General features: G+C 43.3%; 1 protein-coding gene across 3 annotated transcripts in view; it reads left to right on the forward strand.

The window, feature by feature from the left end:
• The window catches only part of SLC7A4 (solute carrier family 7 member 4), a 45,061-nt gene extending 26,135 nt beyond the window's left edge, over window positions 1-18,926 (forward strand). For all 3 annotated transcript variants that reach the window (XM_085897637.1, XM_085897636.1, XM_085897639.1), the window contains exons 5-7: window positions 17,054-17,480; window positions 18,095-18,203; window positions 18,368-18,926. In XM_085897637.1, coding sequence (XP_085753763.1) covers window positions 17,054-17,480; window positions 18,095-18,203; window positions 18,368-18,510 — 679 coding nt within the window. In that variant the 3' untranslated portion in view covers window positions 18,511-18,926. The remainder of the gene's footprint in view (window positions 1-17,053; window positions 17,481-18,094; window positions 18,204-18,367) is intronic.
• Window positions 18,927-22,436: the final 3,510 nt, after the last annotated feature.

Consider the following 22,436-nt stretch of genomic DNA (forward strand, 5'->3'; position numbering starts at 1 on the left):
GCCATCCAGCTGCCTGCACCGGGTCCCGACACAGTCCGCCAGCTCACCCTCATGAAGCCTCTCTACTAACTCCGTGTGTGTGTGTGTGTGTGCGTCTCTAACCCTGTCCAATTCACCCTCTATCTCCCGTGTCTCTGTACATTTATTAGTTTCTGTTTCTTTCTGGAGTTTTTCCATCTCTCTGGACTTCCATTTTACTCTCTCCTTGAGTTCATTAATTTCAACCTCATTTTGTTTTTGTTTCCTATCCCACAGTCTCTCCTGCTCTTTATTTTCCAATCTCATCGTTTCTTTCAATTGGCTCATTTCCTTCCTGTGTTTCATTCGCTGTTCTCTCACAACTCTTCCTCGTTTCCTCTCCTGTCTTTCCTTATCCAGTTTCATGGATTTCTTCATTTGGTTCATCTCCATTTTGTGTTTCATTCGCTGTTCTTTGTCTATCTCCTCGTACTCCAGCCTCGCCTTTTCTTTCAATTGGTCAATCTCAAATTCATGTTCTTTTTGTTTTCTATTCCATTGTTCCTCTCGTTCTTCCCTCTCCAATCTCGTTGTGTCCTTCAATCTCCTGATTTCTCCTTCCTGCTTCATTCCTTGCTCCTTTACTTTCTCCTGGTATTCAAACCTATTTTTTTCCTTTTGTCGTTCAGTTTCAAATTCATACTCTTTCAGTTTTCTATTCCACTGTCTTTCTTGTTCCTCATTCTGCAATCTCGTCATTTCTTTCAACTGACTGATTTCTTTCTCCTGTCTCATTCGTTCTTCCTTCATAACTCTTTCTTGTTCCTCATTCTTTAGTCTGGCCTTCGCTTCCAGCTGTTCGATCTGTACAGTGTGGTTTCTTAACGTTTCATTTTCCGTTCTCTTCCTTTCCTCTTTTAACACTCTCAGTTCGTTTTGTAGTTCCCTCTCTTTGTTCTGGTGTTTCCGTAACTCAGCAGCTATTTTTTCTAATTCCGTCTTCATCTCCACACACTCCGACCTTGCTTTGGCTTCTTTCCATTGTTTCTGATATTCCTGTTCTCTTTTTACCTTCTCTTCCAAGCTTTTTCTGTTTCGATTGCCTCTTCCTACCTCACCCGTCAGTTGCTCCAATTCCAACTTGTATTTCCGTCTTTCCTCCTCTGTTTTGTTTTTCCATTCTTCCTCCAATTGTTTTTGAAGCCCGTCAATGTCCGCCTGCTTCACCTGCCATAACCACGTGGCTTGAAGTGGTGGCTGTTGGGAGTACTCGCCTCGTGTTGCGCCATTCGCCGCGCCATAAATTGCCGCTCGCTCCGTGCTGCGCTGAGGGGCGATCGCGCCGCCATTATGTGACCCAGTTTGCCTGCAATGTCCGTGCTCAGTAAATCGGGTTGAGCTCCCCGTTAGATTATAATTACAAGAGGTACCATCCCGGGCCATGGATTCTAAATTATTACTACACATACCTAATCCACCCGGCACCCGCTCGCCGTGAGACGCCATCTTATTTCTCGTAAGGGGTTAATTTAGCTCGCTCATAATTTGGAGGGAATCGGGGGTCGCTCCTCTCACCCCTGGACCGATTCCCGTGAATTTAGCTGGAGACAAGAGAGTTTGTTTCCCGCTCTCTGACACCAGTGTTGCGAATTCGCGCCCGCCGGCGTGCGATCGGCCACGTGACTCGGATCGCGGCACGTCACCCACCGGACGGACAATTCTGTCGTGACCCTCTCGGACTAACGCCGGGAGCTAGTCACGGGTGGGCCTTTCGGCCTCACCACGATCGTGCCAATCGGCCACCCGCGTGGGATAGGGTTGTTCGCCAAACTCAACCTACCTAAATACCCACGCGGATGGTAAACCGGCGATCGCACCTCGCCGCAGGTCGACTCCGGACATGGGCCGCTTAAGCGGTCCGTTCCGTACTATCGGGATAACCGAGCGGTGTTAGCGTCGGCCTCGACGGTTCTGATTAATAATCGGGCGTATTAAGCCCACGACGAACCCGTTACGTGAAGCAAGATGGAGATTCAAACGAAGGAAAGGACGCAGCGAAACGGGGAACAATCGGACAAGCACATTTAATACGGAAGGCACGTATATTACAGTCACAGGGATACAATAAAAGCAATACACGTATTTACAATCACCGTAAAGAAACACAAGCAAGGAACGATGCAGAGCTACAACTGAATATGATTTACTACACAGAACACTTATACAATTTTACTTCACCAGACTGGCACCACACACACACACGTTTACACAGAACCCAAAAGAAATGGAAGTCGCGACTTCCCTGAGCGTGTCGAGTCCCTCTCCGACGTCCGTCGACGTGGTCCCACCTGGCCGCGACTCCGTGCCCGAGCGTGGTAGGCGAGGCCTCTCCGGCGTGCCTCGCGCCTGCACATGTTGGCCACTCGACGCCATGGACCGAGTGTTCGGCGCTTTCCCCACCGCGGATAGGGGGGGGGAACGTGGATGCCCGAAGTCGGGAGTGGGAAATGGCGGATGCTCCTTCCCGCCAGCGGGGTCCTGCAACTGCCCCACAAAAGACCCGGCCAGCGGCCACCAGGACGAGCGAGCCAGAAGACGAGAGCAACCACGAAGCAAGTATATCCACTGAGCAAGAGCATCCACCCAGCAAGAGCATCGACAAAACTGCTTCCCCCGTCTCCAACTTTTATATCCTCGGAGCTCCACCCTGTTGCTCCGCCCCGTTCTTTGCTCCATCCCCCTTCGAGGCACTTCGAGAAAGGTATGGAAGAGGGGCGTTCCTCCTCCCTGGCCGCGTCACACCGCGCATCCACCAATCGAGCGCCAGCTGCCCTCCCCTCGCTTCTCTCCCCTCACACCAAGCGCGGAGAAGAATGGCGCGAAAAGCCCACCGAGCGTCCTCATTTGGTTTTATTTGAAATAAAAGATAGAGAAAGAAAAACAACTGACTCAAAGCGTCGCAGCCTGAATGAATCACATTTATTCCCTCTAAACAATGGGTTTGGGGCTAACTACACATGCATTTAAGAGATATCTCACCTACGGGACCTGAATGGTGGTTTGCGAATTTCCACAGCCGTAACAATATATATCTGGTCAGCGACATGATACACTATTTGGGCATGACAAAAACTCAAATTGGCTTCCTTTCTCTGGACCAGGAGAAAGCATTTGACTGAGTGAACCATGACTACCTCTTTGAAACTTTTTAATCCTTTGGGTTAGGGAGGAGATGCAGTGCTTATAGAAAGTCCACACCCCTTTTCAATATCTTTTTTTTTTGTACAGCTTGTCGAGGCTTGTGTGAGAGCTAACACACAACGCACAGCAAGGGGGGGGGGGCATGAGACAAGAGGGGTGGGAGTGGGAAGGACAAAACAGTGGGGAACATAGACATTAGGAGATCTGTGGAAGAGAGAGGGATGGAGCGGGGAACATTGGGAATATAAGATGGACATTACAGGGACTTTCAGGAAGGAAAGCAGGGAATGTGAAGGAGGTGGGCTTGGATGGATTAATCGGGGTAGAAAAGATCGAGGATTTTGATGGGGGAAGATAAGAGGTGGTGGTGAACAGCTGTTTTGAAGGCCTGGAGGGAAGAATGGGATTGAATAGAGTGAGGGAGTTTATTCCAAAGGTGGGAAAAAAGAGGAATGAAAGAGTGAAGGTGAGCATTGATTCATGATTTTGGTAGTTTTACCAGAAGCGGGTTGTTGGTGGACCTTGAGCGCCCTGTGGAAATGTGGTGGGGACAAATCGCAGAGAGAGCAAGGGGGAGAGGCTGGAGAGGAGACTGTAGAAGACAGAAAGACCACCGACCAGCCTGCGGTGAGAGAATGATAGGCCCAAAGACTCAGCCTCATCGCCGGAGATGCCAATGATCCGAAATGCCTTGGTTTCCACAGCGTGAATAGAGTTTCCTTGGTTTCCATTTTCACCTTTTGTTGCCTTTTCGCCTGGAATGAAATTGTATTAAATCAGACTTTTCCCACCTGTAGTTACACAATGCAACCCACAACTTCCAAGTGGAAAACCAAAATCAACAAATTTCAGAAAAATTGTTAAAAATACAAAAATAGAATATCTTGATTGGATAAGTATCCACCCCCCTGAGTTAATACTTGGTGGAAGCACCTTTGACAACAATTATAGCTGTGAGTCTGTTGGAAGAGATCTCCACCAACTTTGCATGCCTTGATTGGGAAATATTTGCCCTTTATTTTGTACAAAAGCTGTCAAGTTACGTGGGGTGCGTTGAACAGCAATCTTCAAGTCATGCCACAGATTTCTGATTGGGTTTATGTCGGGGTTCTGACAGAGCCACTCAAGGACATTTATCTTTTTGTTCCTTAGCCACTACAGTGTAGCTTTGACTGTGTGCTTTGGTTTGTTGTCATGCTGAAAGGTGAACTTCTGTCCCAATTTCCACTTTTTTCAGTGGGCAGCAGGTTTTCCTCTAGGTTTTTCCTGTATTTTGCTCCATCCATTTTCCTTTCTATTATGACAAGTGCCCCAGTCCCTGCTGATGAGAAACATCCCCAAAACATGATGCTGCCACCATCATGCTTCACAGTAGGGATGGTGTTCTTTGGGTGATGTACTGTGTTGGGTTTGTGCCAAACATGTTTGTTTTGCATTTTTGCCAAAAAGTTCCATCTTGGTTTCATCAGACCATAAAACATTTTGCCACATGGCTTCAGAATCTCTGGAGTGTTTTTTTTTTTTTGCATACCTCAAAAGGATTCAAGGTGGGCTTTTTTGAGTAATGGCTTCCTTCTTGCCACCTTTCCATACAGGCCAGACTTGTGGAGTGTTTGGGATATTGTTGTCACATGCACACAGTGACCAGTCTTTGCCAAAAAGGCATGTAGCTCTTTCATAGTTGCCATTGGCCTCTTGGTGGCCTCTGATCAGTCTCCTCCTTGCTGGTCATCCAGTTTGCAGGGATGGCCTGATCTAGGGAAGGGTCTTGGTGATATCATATGTCTTCCACTTCTTAATGATTTTCTTGACTGTGCTCCAAGGGATATTTAAGGCCTTTGAAATATTTTTTTATACCCATCCCCTGATCTGTGCCTTTCCACAACTTTATCCTGGAGGTCTTTTGCAAGCTCTTTGGTGCTCATGGTTGAGTCTTTGCTGTGAAATATACTACCCAGAAAAGGAAACCTACAAGAACAGCTGATTTTTATCCTGAAATAATCAGAATCACGACAATTGAACACAGGTGGAGGCCAATTAATTTGGTGTGTGATTTTGAAGGTGATTGGTTACACTTAATCTAATTTACAATTACTATTATAAGGGGGGTGCACACTTATCCAAACAAGATATTCTAGTTTTATATTTTTAATTAATCTTCTGATATTTATAGAATTTGTTTTTCACTTGGAAATTATGGGTTATGATGTATAAATAAAGGTGGGAAAAGTCTGATTTAAAGGTCCCCTGACATGCAAAACTTTCTGGTTATTTATATATTAACTTGACCTTCCTGGTGAAGAAATCACCCGTTTTTTATCAAAAATGGGATAATTAGAGAAATATTTCAATCATTTCTGGTGCTTTTCACAACTTGCTATACGCTACCCCTTAAAAAAAAGTTGACCAGCGAATTGCAGCGTTGACATCACATACAGAAACTAGCACAGAGTGGATTGACTCGAGATCTCTAGAGTCTGGAGCAGCGTTTCTCAACCTTTTTACCCTTGTGGAACCCTTGAAATAGTTTTCATGTCTCAGGGAACCCCTGCATAAAAATTATTATATACCATTATTAATATCTAGCTCTTTTATATTTTTTATCGTCGTTCACGTGGTAAATATAATATATTTTTTCGGATACCTGCTTTAAGGAAAAAATGACCCCCTTTTTGTCAAATTTATTGGCAATGAAAAAAAAAACATACTGCTCGTTTATGAGACCTCACTCCGAGGTTTTAATTCACAAAAAATAACATATTTTTTTGAAAACGTCATTTTTGAAAGTGTTTGTCAACCCCGAGTCCGTTTGACAATTAAAAAACACACCTCATGTAACTTGATCAACAAAACTTAAACAAATAAAGCTGAAGCAATAAAGGTAAACAGAAGAACTAACCTAGACAGAGAGAGACACAGAGAGAGAGAGAGAGAGAGAGAGAGAGAGAGAGAGAGAGAGAGAGAGAGAGAGACTGAGACTGAGACTGAGACTGAGACTGAGACTGAGACTGAGACTGAGACTGAGACTGACTTCATGTTAGGAAGCACAGAGAAGATAGATTGATACCGTGCATGCGTCCCGTACTTGAGTCAGTCACTCAATGATACATGAATCCGCCGCATACAGGACGTCCACAAACCAGTGAGGGCGGTTTCACACTGGCGCCATATAGACATCATTAAATACATTCCCTATGGTTGTTATAATTGTAAATAATATAAGAGGTTGAAGCCTCTATTATAATAACCAAGGAGTTTCCAACAATATGCTGTACGTGTATAGTAAAATTACGAATATTAAATCAAGCAAAAACTACTCAAAAATACATTAGCCTATTTATTACTGTTTCTCGCGGAACCCCTAACGACCTCTTGCAGAACCCCAGGGTTCCGGGGAACCCCAGTTGAGAAACACTGCTCTAGACTTGTCCGATAAATCCGTCGTCCGTCCGACTCGGCCGATAAATCCGTTGTCCGTCCGACTAGGCCGATAATTAATTCAGACGTGCTGTAGCTTTCTTTTATTATTCTCTTTTCTTCATTGTTTCTCTCTCTCTCTCTCTCTCTCTCTCTCTCTCTCTCTCTCTCTCTCTCTCTCTCTCTCTCTCTCTCTCTCTCTTGAGTGCAGCCTGTGGCTGCTGGTTGCATCATTGGTTGGGACGCGGCTATGCTGCTGATGCAGTGTCCCCCTTACCAGTACACTGGTGCTCATTTTGCCGACCTCAGAAGGATGACAGGCTGAGTCAACCTCCTGGTGTATTTTAATTCAGCGGCCAACGAGGCTTGAACTCAGGACCCAAGGATCCCAAGCCGCCACCCTCACCACTAAGCCAACACCAGGCTTATTGTTTTCTACTGATGCTACATGACAACAGTAGGAATAAAATAAATAAAAATGCAACAGAACGTCAGATTTATCGGACTACTCGAGACAATTGTGTCACAAGGTGTGTTCTGCACACAAGTTTTCATCGTATCCGAACAGCGAGATTGCTGAGATTTATGCGCAGAGAGATACGGCCGATGACATGCGCCGGCCTTGCTTGTGATTTATTCGCCGCGGAGAAGCATGTCCGCTGCGCCGCACTGCGTTGGTCACGTCACCTCATTAAAATATTTCTGATATCGAGCAGTATGCAAGTCGAATTTACATTATTGAATTATGAATAGGATTTAGTCTAACCAGTTGTTATTGCCAAGTCTTCCTTCGATGTCCTCCTGCTCATAATTAACTCCGGGAATTTCATCGCCATTTTCCTCTGCTTGTCCTGCTTCGGGCTCGAACTGCTAAGGCCGTATTTCATTTCCAGCTGCCTGAACTTCACCTCCCGCGACTACGTTATCCGACAATTCTCCAAGTGATTCAGACCAAAATGCTTCATTTCTCTCACACTCACTGTCGTTACTAGACAAATCGAAGTCCATGCCATCCATTATTCAAAACCAAATGTTCGATTTTTTTAAAGCAGAAATGAACGAAGCGATTGAGTCGACCAATCAAATGTGGAAACACACAGAAAGTCAATAGAATCACGTAGACCACCAACCCGAGTAACTTACGTGCAGCCTTTGTCATCCTGTAGTTGACGTCATGTGAGTTACGCCCCTTTCAGGAGAATTTTTAGGGGCCTTCCCGAAGAGGTTTGTTTTTTAAATTTTACATTTTACAGAATGAGTATTGTGAAAAAACCTTTTCAGATCTGAAATCACGATGAAAAACTCCTATAGGACATGTATAAATGAAATTTCAGTACTTTTGCTTGTCAGGGGACCTTTAATGCAATTTAATTCCAGGCTATCAGGCAACAAAAGGTGACAATTTTGAAAGGGTGTGTAGACTTTCTATCGGCACTGTATGTTGGCATGCTTCGGACACTGTACACTGCTGCATAGTGCCTCATGAAAGTGAATGGTTCCTTGCTTGCACCTTTCTCCTTTTGAGAGTAGAATAAGGCAAGGATGTCCTCTGTCTGGCCAGCTCTATTCCCTGTGTACTGAACCTTTTCTCTGCCTGATGGGGCGAAGGTTAACCGGCATCGTGGTGCCGTGCAGTAATATTCCCTTCATTCTTTCTGCTTATGCAGATAATGTTCTCGTTTGCAGGAAGTGCAAGAGACATGCAAACAGTTTATGACTGTCACCAAATCTACTCGACAGCATCATTTGCAAAAATAAATTGGTGGAAGAGTGCTGGACTCCTGGTTGCAGGTTAAAGAACTCCCTATGCTGTTTCAGCAATTGACATGGAGTCACAGTTAACATAAATATATGGGGGTCTATTTGTCTATCTCTCGTAAATGCTCATCAATTCACAACTGGAGCACTTTAGAGGAAACAAGTGAAATCCTTCAATACAGCGCGTGGCTAATATTAAAGAGAATGATGGCATAAGAAGAACTTAGCTTTCGGCGTTTGGCGCGAAATGCCATGGTGGGCGGAAATGACGTCTTTCGTTCGTTCGTACATGAGAGGGGAGTGTTTCTTGATTTTTTTCCGTCAAGCAATAAAATATAATAATAATATAATAACATAATAGAAACTATTATGACATGTTTTCTTGCTAAATTGAGGTCGCTGAATTCATTTCCGGCATCAGCTATGCATTTCAGATGCATTTAAAGGTGAAATCCAAAAAATAATACAAATTATAACAAATTTTATTGTTTTTCACATACAGAAAATTTGAGGTAATTAGATTATCCATCGCACAATGTCGTAATTACACAAGTTCTTCCTCTTCTCCTCTCTTGTCCTGGTACATCCTGCCAGTGTGGGCGCACGAACCTTGACATCTGCAGAGAAGCATACAGCGCTGTCTCTGCACGCAGCACTTCCAAGGAGCTTTACATTCAGTCTTACACTTGCAAATGGACCGCACAGTCTTCTTCCCCATCTCATCTGGATTGAGGATCTCATCAAGATTCACAACTTGTTGTGTGTCTGACGAGAAGTGCTGGTGAATGCTGATGCATGTTCCATGGAGGGCTGATGTTGCCGTCGTAGAGGATGGATTATGGTCAATGTTGTCAAAACCGCCTGTGGTGAAAACGTGTTTAACTGCCTGAGGGGGGACCACCACACCAACCTGCTCCCAGTGACCAATGACAGAATTCGCAATATCTGTACTTAGTACTCTCAAATGGTCATACGAGATGCACAACCCTCGCTGATGCAAATCATCGATTAGAGATTCACGGCCAGTTTGAAGATGTACTTTCATAGCCATATACAGCGATGCTGGTGTTTCCCTATCTCTATTGTGACGTGGAACACTGTCACGTTTCTTGGATCTGCATGCAACTGAGTTGAAGATAATCTGCTGCCCAATTGATGTTGCAACCTTGGACTTCTCAGATCCAGGAGATGGCTGATCGATAGATGGTCCATCAAGAAGCATGTACAGGAATGAACGCAGAGTGGTTGGGATTGATTCAGCTTCAGATGAGGTTGAGAAGGAACCCATAAAAGCTTGCCGCATTTGAAGATATTCTCGACTGAGGATCTTGGCTGCTTTGTGCAGGGTGGAGACTTCAGTTGATGTACCGTCGTGCCCCCAGAATCCGAACGCCCCATTGTTTGAACAAATTGGAATCCGAACAATTTTTTTCGAGAAAATTTTGCCCTAAAAACCGAACACAACGTGGCGTTCATGTTTGTTCACGTGTCTCCCCCACCTGTTTGACGCGCATCTTCGCGCTTTGTTCATTCAGTTCGTCGGTGGAAGTAGTCGTGAAAGCATCTCTCGTGTGTCGATCGCTACTTTACCTCGTGTTTTCACCTTGATTTGTGCATTTTTTTTCAATTATCACCCTTGTGCATTCACCATGGCACCCAAGAAGAGCAGTGAAGCAAATAGGAGTAAGAGGAAGTCCGTGAGAACGACAATTGAGTTGAAGAAAGAACTTATCGCTAAGCATGAGAACGGTACGCGTGTGTCTGATCTCGCTGCCATGTTCTAGCTGCCGAAATCGACCGTGTGTCGGATTCTGAAAAATAAAGAAGCGATAAAAGCGCGAAAACCCGTCGTGAAGCGAACTCATTCAATGAACCCTCTGACGAATCAGCTTTAACGAACTCAATGTTTTTTTTCGCGAGCATGGTAGTGACGTCATGCTGCGTCACCCAATCGCTTCACCTCTTGATTCTCTCCCGTGGAACCGTGCGGTGAAAATGGCACGTTTGTGTCTCCACAGAGTGTACTGGGATATAAAACACCATTTGGTGCTTCATGGTTAATTACATATCTCCACCAGGCTGAACAGTTTACGTTTTGGATCCCAATGGCCACTGATAGGCGGAGCTGCATCCAGACCTGATAGAAGAAGCGACAACGCTCCTGCTCATCCCCAGGTTTGGAATGAGATTCATGACCCAGAAAAGGTCATTTACTCATCTTATTTTACCTTAAACATGGGTAATTTCAGTTGAAAGTGTTTTGAAAGTGGGTTTTCTTGGGGTCCAGGAACGGATTAATTCACTTTCCATTATTTCTTATTGGGAAAATAGTTTTGGAATCTGAACAGCCTATTGGAACAAATTAAATTCGGATTCTGGGGGCACCACTGTATTGTCTTTCATATCAACTATAGCTTTGGATAGGTCATCGTCGAAAACAAGAGACCAGCAACGGTTAATCTTTACTGCCTTGATGTCAGGAATCATGCGCTCAATGTCCTCTCTAAGGAGTGTTGTATTGCATTTGTGTAGGGAAAGCCGAGAGCAGCAATATGCTTATCATAAAGGGTCGTCAAGTGAGCTATTACTAGCGACTCCCCTGAACCACGGTTATCTTCAATAAAGTCAAGTAACTCATTGAGAACATGTGCTCGCATCACCTGCATGTTATGACTATCAGTGATGTCACATCCAACCGTCTCCACTTTCCTATACAGCCGAGTCAGGCACGCACAATGATAGACGGCATTGATAGTGATCAAGTCACCAGCGGACACTTTAGACAACAGGCGTTTGTCGCCCAACAGCTGAGCACAGTCATTTATATATTTTTATCCAAGCCAAGTGTAGCAACTTTTCTGAGCTCTTTCTTGTTGCCCACTTCATCACAAAAGAGACACGGAGTGTCAACTGGTTTGCTCAAAGATGTAGAGGGTGATGTCTGTGTGACTGACCTGGCTGCATGAGTTTTTACCGGGCTAAATGACGCTTGTCCTTGATGCTTATTCCTGGCTCTCTGAACTTTCTGTTTGTCGACAGCATTCCTGCAAGCTTTGTGCCACACTACATGATTAGACATCATCAGCTGCACTATATTCTGATTATCACTGTCACCTGTATTCTCTATGAATACAAAATCAGGCAGCTCACCTAATTCATTGAGTTCCTGGATATTGTTCACAACCTGTCTGTAAGTGGCTGAAAGTCTTTCAGGATTGTTTCTCAATTTAACAGATGATGAGGGGATCCGAAGTTGGATTACGAGTCTCGTCTGATTGACATATAAAACATAGGCTCTAGTCCATCGTGGCAGGCGTGCTTTCACAGTTATCGGAACTCATTTGGATTAGTCACTTTGAATCTGAAAGTAAAAATTAAAGGTCACATAACATAGATACATTATGTGACTAACTCATGTGAAGTTAAATTCAGCATGAGAAAACCATTTCTGAGTTGGGTCTGACCTAACCATCATATAGTAGACATGTTAAGTCATGTCTTGTTCTCACAATTTTATTTTCTCATACATTTTAGAAAAAAATGTAACATTTATGTATTTCTGTCTAGGATTTGACCTTTAAATCCATTAGAAAGCAAAATTGTCACCGGAAATGAGTTCAGTGACCTCAAGTTAGTTAGAAAACATGTATCATAATTTCTATGACAAACTGTTCAGGAGCTGTGACTGGGCCATGTTTTCCAAAATGGTCGACGGCGGCCATCTTGGATTCTGAGATATGACGTGTCTTTGGATAAATTTGTTTCTATGACCCTAAGGAACTTCCATGCCAAAGGGGACCTTTGCATCACGATTTGAAGTCAAATGTCACGTAACATGTCTACTATCATCCAGAGAAAGAGGAGGAGGAGGAGGAGATTGGGACCATACTCTGTGCAGAGCGTTGGTGCTGCTTAAGCAGTCTCCTTGGCTATTGGGCACAATCCTGGACGGGTCGCCCCTCCGACACAGGATACCAGCATGCTGGCACTCATTTTGCTGACCTCGGAAGGATGACAGGTCAAGTTAACCCCACCTGGTATTAATTCAACAGCTGAGCAGGATTTGAACTCAGGACCCTAGGATCCAAAGCCCACCACCCTAACCATTAAGCCAACACCAGGCATCAGAGAAAGACCTGCTGGAAAAACTGCTTTTCTTGAACTCACTTGTACAAGTCCCAATGCTAGCGAGCTTCCCTCACTATAAGGGGTAAGCCTTTGGCTAAGGGTATATCCACAGTAGGCGATCTCCTAAAGGATGGGAAGAATGGAGTTCTCCCACATGAGGAACTCGCAGCAAATATAGACCTGTAGACAGTCAGAGTTCCTTTTAGGATACTCCAAGATATTAAAAACTCATTGTCTCCTGATTGTCTAACTTACCTGGAGAAACCTTGCGAAGATGGGGAAGCTATGCAGGTTCACCCCCCCCCTACTTCTGTGGCTTTTGTGATGAAACCATACGGATGCAATCTCTTCCAAGCACCACTTGCACATAATATGAGCAAAGTCCCTGGCACAAATGAGGTGTCCTTCAGTGAATCAACAAGGAAAGAAATATATGCACAAGTAATCCATCACTCCATTTTGTTGAGTTAGCAAATCGGATGGATACTCCCTGGTGTGAGGTTCTTCTGCCTCCATTACCTACTGATCCAATGTGGGAATCTCTTTATCTCCACCCAACACCAAGGGTGGTGGAGGACCTAAGTTGGAGATTGCTTCATGGGGCACTAAGTTCTGGTGCTCTGCTGCAACCTTTCACAAATTTTCCCCATGGATGTTGCTTCTGTGTGTGAGTAGAAACCATTTTAACATATACCTGTAATGCCCGCATCTTCAACCAGTTTTTTGCTGGTGAGAAACCTACTCTTACGCTTTTGGTTTCATTTTACCCCAACACATTTTATATTTGGTCACCGTGTAAAGAAAGAACCGATCACAGGATATACTGGTTAACTTAATTTTAGAAAATACAAAACTTGCAATATATAAAACTAGAAAGGCAAAGATTGAAAGCAATGTATTGCAGTGTAGTTTTGCATGCCTGAGAACTTAATTTCATTCACGAATCACTTCGGAGTTGAAGGCGGTACAATATTTCAGAACTATTGGGAGTTTTAAAGTAATTTGGACAATAAATAATGCACTTTGTAGTATTCCCCACAAGGCTCTTTACTTTTACTTGTCTTGTCATTATTTTTGTAAACACTTTATTGTAAATACATTTGTAAACGTTTCAAAAAAAAAATAATAAAAAATTGTGTTTTAGTCTCCCTCCTTATCTGTCTTGGTAGTGCTTTCTCTTTAAAATGCTCTACCTTGTCCACTGCAGTTCCAACCATGGACTTGCAGAGATGAGGAAGCTGAGTGACATTAAACAGGTTGGACTTGCAGAGATGAAACTTGTCTGCTTAAGCTTTCCTGCACCCTAATCACAAGCCTCTAAAGCCTTTACAACAAAATAGAGTCCAGCGATATGTCGATATACTGGTTACATCGATATAATGTTCGAAAAAAATCTGTATGAAAAAGCCCCTGGCATATCACTAACAAATTGAAGAAAGGTGTTTACAATCTTTAAATACTGTACATGATTTTAAAAGCTTTGATGCATTCGGCGTCTCAGCTAAACATGTAACGGGAACAGTGAAAGGTATGACATCAAGATGTACCAGGAGTAAGTGCAATAGGATTTAACTTTTAACCCTCAGCATCCAAGCTCATCAGCTCCGTACAAGCAGTCGCATTTTTCTTTGCCCTCGTGGTTGGTTTTAAAGTAATTGCCAATTGGTTATGATTAATATGAATCAGGTGTGCTTTAGAAACCCTGTGCAGAGTCAGTGATCAGCGATAGCGGTATGACAGCGATAGCGGTATGACAGCGATAGCTCTACAGCATTCCGTGATAGTCATACCGGTACAGCAATAGTGATGGATTCTGACCTCTGCCGATTACCATTACTGATCTCGCTTTAAAACTAAATCATTTTTAAAACAAGTTGAAGTTGGAAGTAAAATTACCGTTCTCATCATAGGGATGGTGGGGGGGGGGGGGAATTCTTTGAAAAATTACCGTGTGTCAATGATATGTACATCATATATAAATACGTAATAGACCATTGGACCATTGTGGATTTTTGGAACCTGCGTTAAAAAAACAATAAATAAATTTTATTTTATTAAAAATAATATCAACATTTCAGTGTATGACAGTGCGACCCCACCGGTATATCAATATCGAAAGAAAATCGATATCTAAGGAGCCTACAACCAAAGTACTACTACTACTGTCCTGATTATGCAAATATTTTATGGACTCAGCTGAGGAAGGCTCAAGTCCTTCACAAACTGGCTAACCAAGCCTGAGATTTGACTGAATGGCAGAACTTTTTAATTTGTTCAGGTTGCCAGCAATTACTCATCTATTCTTTGTGAAGAACACCATGAGATCTTTTATGTCCACATCCATCAACAAATGCTATCAGACATAACATCCAGTTTAACGCCCATCCGAAGAACGGGGCACTTCCTCTCCACACTTTTCTGCAGCTCAGCCTCCTTGTAACACAATGATGAACTGTGAGTCATGTGGTGTCTCGAGTGGTGGCCTACCTCCCATGGACTGGTCTACTGCGTGCAGTGACCGGTCTGTGATATGGTCAGGCTCATGAGGACAGTCCCTCCTATAAGATATGCAGTACTATTGCTATATGTCTTAAAAGGGGATGCCCCGTTGACACGGGTCCTACTCCCCTCCCTCAGTTTTTTTCCACGGTGCTTGTGATTCACTGTGTGCGGCATGGCCCTCTCAGGGGAGTCAGTTGGGGTTGGCGACGGGAATTCCACTGGCAACCTCAGACTCCTAACCTGGGTTGAGCTGGCTGTACGTGGTTAATTGCTGGATTGTTGCATGCTTTGCACCGCTGGTCTGGCAATTTCAGTGAGCACCATGCCCTGCACTCTTCCAGGCAGATGGTCTTACCCGGCACGCCAGTTGTGTAGATCCAGTGGACTGGATCTGAGTGTTGGGTCAGTGTTCTTCGCACAGGACCACAAGTGAACCAATATTGGGGTGGTTCACAGTCCCAAACTGCTACAGACGTCCACTCCGAGCTTCAGTCTGCTGCCTCTTTGCCATGGTGGTCAACACCTGAAATGTGTTAGGGTGCGGAGGAGGGGGAGAGAGGGGAGGACAATGGGCCAGGGCCGTTAAACCCTGGGAGGGAGACGTCGAGTTGGCGTTGACCTCTCCTCAAGACTCCACCTTGCATCCTAATCTTCCTTGTCCTCCTCCTCGATGATGTGTTGAGAAAGCAAAACGAAATTATTAATTTTCATGAGATTTTACACTTCGAGAAATTGTTCTCAGCCAGTGAATACAAAAGGTCTTTGCAAAGTTGGGAGAAATATATGCTTTTTATGCAAATACCTTCACATTTTCTTCTTTGTTCAATGCTTCAAAGAGGCCAAGGTAATCTTAATTGTTTCTTGTTGAATATGAATTTGTAACTTGCCCTACATTTTAAAATCTAACATGAAATGGGGGTGAAGTTCATTCTGATTGTATTGTGTATCATATTAAATTATAAATGTAAATTCACCCTTTTTAAAGCCTCTGCAGCTAGAGGCCACAGTGATTATGTGTACGGTTGTCCTTCCGTTATTGGTTTTTGTTTTACCACAATAACTTGTCAACCGCTGAAGGGATTTCAACCAAACTTGGTCCACAAGTATGGACTGTAACACAAAGATGAAGTGTTTCAGTTTTGAGTTCAAAAGGTCATGTGCCCTTTGAAAATTGTTTTGCACTCCATAAACTAAAGTTTGAAGCCTGGTGTTGGCTTAATGGTTTGGGTGGCGAGCTTTGGATCCGAGGGTCCTGAGTTCAAATCCTGCTCAGCTGTTGAATTAATACCAGGTGGGGTTAACTTGACCTGTCATCCTTCCGAGGTCAGCAAAATGAGTACCAGTGTACTGGTCCCGGTGTAGGCCCGGTTTGAATAGGTGTACCATATCCCTGTGTATCATAAGACACGACCAGGGTTGGCGTCTGGAAGGGCATCTGGCCATAAAAAACATTTCCTCCAGAAGGGAACCATGATTGTATGGAGCCTGCAAAAAGCTAACCCCTGCTCAGAAGGGAAAAATGGCTGTAAAAAGGCTGTTTTGTTTTTTTAAACTTGAGTATAAAGAATCTGATGTTTTCTCTCTTCTCCTTATCTCTCTTTGTCCTCTCGCCCTCTTTCTCATATGACCTTTAATTGAGATCAAAGCGTAATAGTGGGTTGGCGTCTAACATGGGCAGAGGCATATCCATTAATACATTTGCGTCAAATTATATTTTTTGGTTTATTTATTTTAAGTTGTTGTTTTTTTGTCCTGTAAACGTGATTAACTTGGCAATATTTTCAGGCCAAACCCCATATAGTGTACCGTGTTGATTTGTTCATTGTTGCCTAAATTAACTTGTTTTCCCATGAGTTTTAGATTGTGTAAGAATAAATTTATTATTCATTGAAATGCTGATTGGTAAGTTTTGCATAAAAGTATTTATACTTAAAATAATATCTCGATCTTTATTATATTCTCTTGTGAGAGGGACAAATCACAGTTTCTGATTCCATGTGCATTTATAAATCTGATGTGTTGATACATTGATCCTCTTATTTTCTTCTTTGTCCTCTCTCCAATCCCTTTTATGGTCACAAAAATCCAGCTACCAACCACTCCCAAAGGGCTCCAGTGCTCAAGGCTCCAACAAAGATGGCAATCATAATCCTACCTCCACAGTCCACTGTCTGGAGCTACGGGCTGGTGACCTCTCATCGGCTGAGGAGCCAGGTTCTTGTGCTGATACCCATGAGTTAATAGCACCTGAAAAAATTCCTGGAAAGCTACGGCCCTGTATCACCTCCGTGGCACCCTCTTGGCTGGTGGGGGTCGCAGGCCCTAGGTTGGTGATTGCAGCGGTGGTAGGTTTGGTGGTTATGAGCACCCTTTTGGCAGCGTTAAGTCTGCTTTTTTCTTGGCATCGGCCTGAGATACTCGCTCCATGCACTGTGTTGGTCGGCCTGGGGTTCGTTGTCTGCCTTGGCTTGATCTGGGCACATGAAATGCAACCTGCTGTTGAGGACAGCTTTCAGGTGAGATTAATGAAGTAAATTAGATGAACGGATTACAAATACTAGGAGAAACGATTAGATTAAAGCAGAGATTAAAAAAAATGAACCAAAGGTTAAATGTCGAGGATGAGAGTGGAAAAAATGAGGAAATAAAGTAAATGTTAAGAAAAGTCATGGTTCTAGATTCGAATGAAAACCGACCAAACAAATTGCCTTATTCCTATTCTGAATACCACTTTCTCGTGCCTTCCACAAGGAAAACATGTCTTTAACCAGGCACGGATTTTCCAGTAAACCTGTGTTAAAATCCCCAAATCCAGATTTACCACACACCTCCTCTCCTTTTATTCTTCTTTTCTTTCACTTGCAGAGCTCTCATATGGGTATGGTTAATTCACAATCTTCCCTCCAGAACTTCAAGCTGGAGATGCATCACCATTTAATGTCCCCCATCTCTTTTCCAGCCCCTTTAGTCTCTCAGAATGGAATACTTTGTGCTATGAATGAGGGGAAAATTACAAAAGGTCATCAAGATCGATATTAAAAGCATCTTTAACAAAACCCCGATGCACTCACAAGCGTTGCCATTTTTATCTCTTTATTCCTGTCCTTTATTATCTGTTTCTCCTTTCAAGGTTCCTCTAGTTCCATTCCTCCCTGCTTTCAGCATCTTGTGCAATGTCACACTCATGCTGCATCTTGGGATTCAGACCTGGGTCCGCCTTGGTGTGTGGGTGCTTGTTGGTAAGATATGCCATTATTTCGCATTCCATTTTGCTGTGAGCATGCACCTCAGCGGAATATGACAAATGGGATATATTGCTGCCGTTGTCATCTTTTTTTATTATAACGGAATGATTAAGCCTTGCATTTGTTTGTTATCTCTCTCCCTCTCTCTCTCTCTCCAGGCCTTTTCATTTATTTTGGATATGGCATCTGGCACAGTCACGCTGGAGATAAAGATCATCTGACATCTTATAGTCCCAAGGCACGATACGTTGCTTTTACAACCCCGGCCTCACAATCCCCTCAAGATGAGGCAGGGAATTGATGAAAGTGAAACCAATACAATCTGGTTTATAAGAATAGCTATTTACCTTCTGTTTCCATATTCCATAATTATCTGGGCTTAAAGTAATATTGTTAATGTGTTTAGAACCAAATCTGATCTTTACTACGTTTTGATATCCTTACCCATTTAAAAAAAAAAAACTTGTTTTCATTATGAGACTTTTTCTGTGTTCACTTCAGGTAGCCTTGATAGCCTGTTTTAAAACCTGATTGTTTCTGAGTGTTAGCGAAAGTTTCTTTGCTTGTGTTTGAAGTTGAGGTTTCAGGATATGCCTTTCTTTGTGCCTTGTGTAAATGGAATGGTTGAAGCTGTAGCCCTTTCACATCTGCAGCACATGGCAAGTTCCACATGAATGTCTGCAGTGAAAGTGTGATTATAAAATGGCCAGTATTCTCCATTGTTGTAATTTATTCTCTCGAATGGTGTTTTTGTCATATTCTCTTCCTTTGGTACTGGATTGTGAATAGGTATGTGTTTCAGGTAACATAGTGTCTATTGGTTTCTCATTAACCTGCCTTAAATGGAAATTATATCCTGCATCCATTTGACATGGCTCAGGACCCTGCACTGAACAGAATGATTATTATTTAAGGACTGGGATTACATTAATAATTCATATTGTTGGTTGTGTCAATAATGCAGTGCCCCCTGTAAACAATGCCAGGAATATGAGATTTGTTTGGAGTGATGGTGATAACTCACCTACTCGTCAATAAACTAGTGTATCTTTAATGTCTACCAACTAATGCCAGCAGATGGGACGCCTGGCTTAACGTCCATCCAAGGGACAGTGCACTTTGTGATGTAACGGTTAAGTCTGCTCGGAAATCAAACCTAGATGAGACGACGCACTCCTCTTCGACCTATCTCTAAGCTATCCTGCCATTCCAGTTCAGCGATGGTTTGATGCAAATAATTTTTGGAATTTTTGAAACAAATTTGAATTTAATATTTTGCACATGTAGAAATATTTATTTCCTTCATGAGGCTTTATTTGAGAGCTTGCAGAGAAGAAATGTATTATTATTATTTGGACAATAATTTCCAACAGGATCTTCTCATTATACCAGAAGTGCTTTGGATTGAGGTCAAACCATCTTATGCAAGTAAAACCTAGAACGGCACTCTACAATATCGCGACGTCGACCGATAGGCATCCACCCATATTATTACATCATTGTAATACTTGTGCCAAGTTTGCGATAAATTCCTTCAGCTCCTCTCAAGTATCACTTCTTTTTTTTTAAACATGACTTTTGACATCTTGATGGGACAAAATAATCTTTACTTGATGGGAGAAAAACTCTGACCTCTTGACCCCATAATCTAATCACTTTATCTTTACATCATGATACATACTTGTACCAAGTTTAACTTGGATCCCTTCAGCCATTCACCTGACATTACCTCTGATCTTTGACCTATTGATGCCAAAATATAATCGGTTCATCTTTGCATCATAATATATACTTGGTACACCAAATTTGGTCAAAATCCCATCACTAGTTCACAAGTTAGCACGGTAGCAGAATATTTAATTAATGGGACCTCTGACCTTTTACTTCTTGACCCCATAATCGAATCAGTTTATCTTTACATCATTATAATACGTGTACCAAGTTTGACTTGGATCCCTTCAGCTGTTCTCAAAGGAGAAACCAAATGCTCAGACCACCTCGACGCTCATCTATCCCTTGATACCCTACAAAATAGATGTCTTTTTCCGATTTCCAATTTCTAAAGTAGGTAATTTTGCAATTAAAATTCGAAATCATCATCTTCTTCATGCTTCGCCGTGACGTCACACATGGAAGTCGACCGCCAGATTTGTACTATCTTCGGGTTACATCGTGGTACGATTTAACCTAAACGGCATATAATTATCGATTTTCCACAAATATGTCGAGTCGATGCATCCCTGGTGGTTGCAGTAAAACAAACCCGAGATGATTTCATGCTACATCAATAGCCAAAAGATCCTAAGTTTGCCAGAAATTGGACGAGATTTGTCCGAAATACCCAAGTGTGGATTGGGCCGACAAAATGTTCACTCTTGTGCTCGGAACATTTTACAGAGCACTGTTATGAAACGACAGAGATGGATAGATGTTGTGGTTATCCGCCACGATTATGAGAGGATGCCATTCCTACGATTAAGTGGACGAAACAGCCGTCACTTGAAACTGCAACACCATCTCTACCCAGCTACCAGCACACGTATATGGGCAATTTGAGCGGTGAATCGAATACCTCTTGCCATTGCGTGGCAGTTACCACAAGAGCACTTGAAAATAATTATCTAATCAATACATTTCTACAAATCAAATGAACCACCATTTATTTATAGTGGAGAGAAAGCGTGTATGTATCATCTGTACTTCTCCGAGAGGATTTGACCTCGGACGTGAAAACATTCAGGGTCTCACTCTCCACACTCCACCACTCTGCCGCCTCCACAATCTCCCATCAACCCTCAACCCCACAATACCCACCACCATCCCACATCCCACATCCCCCACCCCATCCACCATCCCCCAATAATCAACCATCACCCAAACAATACCCACCACCATCCCCCCCCTCCACAATCCCCATCAACCATCATCCCCACACAACACACCACCCCCCGCCCCCTCCACCATCTCCCCACAATCCCCATTGACCATCACCCTAACAATACCTACCACCACATGACCACCCTACCATACCCCAAAATCCTCCATCCACCATCACCCCCACAATACCTATAATCATCCCCACACCCCTTCCCCACTCCACTGAGGCAGGACATGACATGTGTTATGCATTGATGTTTGGGTTGATCGATGACAAGGATATCAAATGATCTGTTAGGTTTATTACAGCTGTCCTGTACCACACGGGGCTCGGTGCCCATTGTTCCCCCAACCAGAAGTCAAAACCCCACTTCCGTGTGTAACACATGAAGGTCAGCTGCATCGCATCTGAAGCATATATATTACATCTCCTTCCTTACAAAAAAAATATAGAAAAATACATAAGAACAATCACAAAAACAAAACAAGAAAAACAGCAATCAGAGATTGCAGACCCTCACCAGGATGGCCGAGATGTTACAGGAGTGGCTGAACACTTGGGACAATACCATAAAGGAAGAGGAGACATTACCAAAAGTTTCTGTTAATCTCAAAGGTGATGTGGATGGTTCTGTTGAGACCATGCTTGGGCTGACTAACTCGTTCAAAGTTAAACTGGACTTGCTGCACTTTGACATTTGGGATGTTGCTGAACAGGGTCGAGCAGATTTGGCAGAGCCAATGCTTGAACCACTTGCAGGACATGCAGTAGAGGAGAGCGACAGTAACGTTGACATGCCAAGTACCAAATGGGAGGCTGATCGAGACAATCGAAGGTGGGCCTGCTGATGTAAACTCTGGAGAGAGAATTGCCCAATTTGAAGAGGTGCCGGGTGGTTTAAGAGACACAGACAGACTCCAAGAGGAAGAGCAGGATGCTTGTCAAATGGACCAGTGCGAAAGTGATGTTTTTGAAATGAATTTGCAGAACCAATCCCAGAGTTCAGATTTCGATGATAGTTGTGAAGGCCAATTACTCATTGTTTATGAATCTTGTGGAAGTGATGCCAAGGCGGAAGGTTGTGACGAGTTTGGTGCTTCTTGCTGTTGTAACTGAGATGGTACAGCTGTAGTTGAGTGGATCTCCAGAAATGTTTTTTGATGATTGTACAGTTGTGGGAGGACACGATCGAGTAAGGGGGTCTCTCTGGCTGGCTACATTTGGACACGACAAAAGACAGTAACACAATTCTTGTGTCATGCTGTGAATTTGCCCGCATGCTGGGCAAGATGCCACCTTGACTGTTCGGCTGAGCCGTGAAGTGTGTATGTTTCTGAGGAGGGAAGAAG

Source organism: Eptatretus burgeri, chromosome 10, assembly GCF_056783735.1.
Source record: "Eptatretus burgeri isolate ZD-2024b chromosome 10, Ebu_testis_v1, whole genome shotgun sequence".
Classification (NCBI taxonomy): Eukaryota; Metazoa; Chordata; class Myxini; order Myxiniformes; family Myxinidae; genus Eptatretus; species Eptatretus burgeri.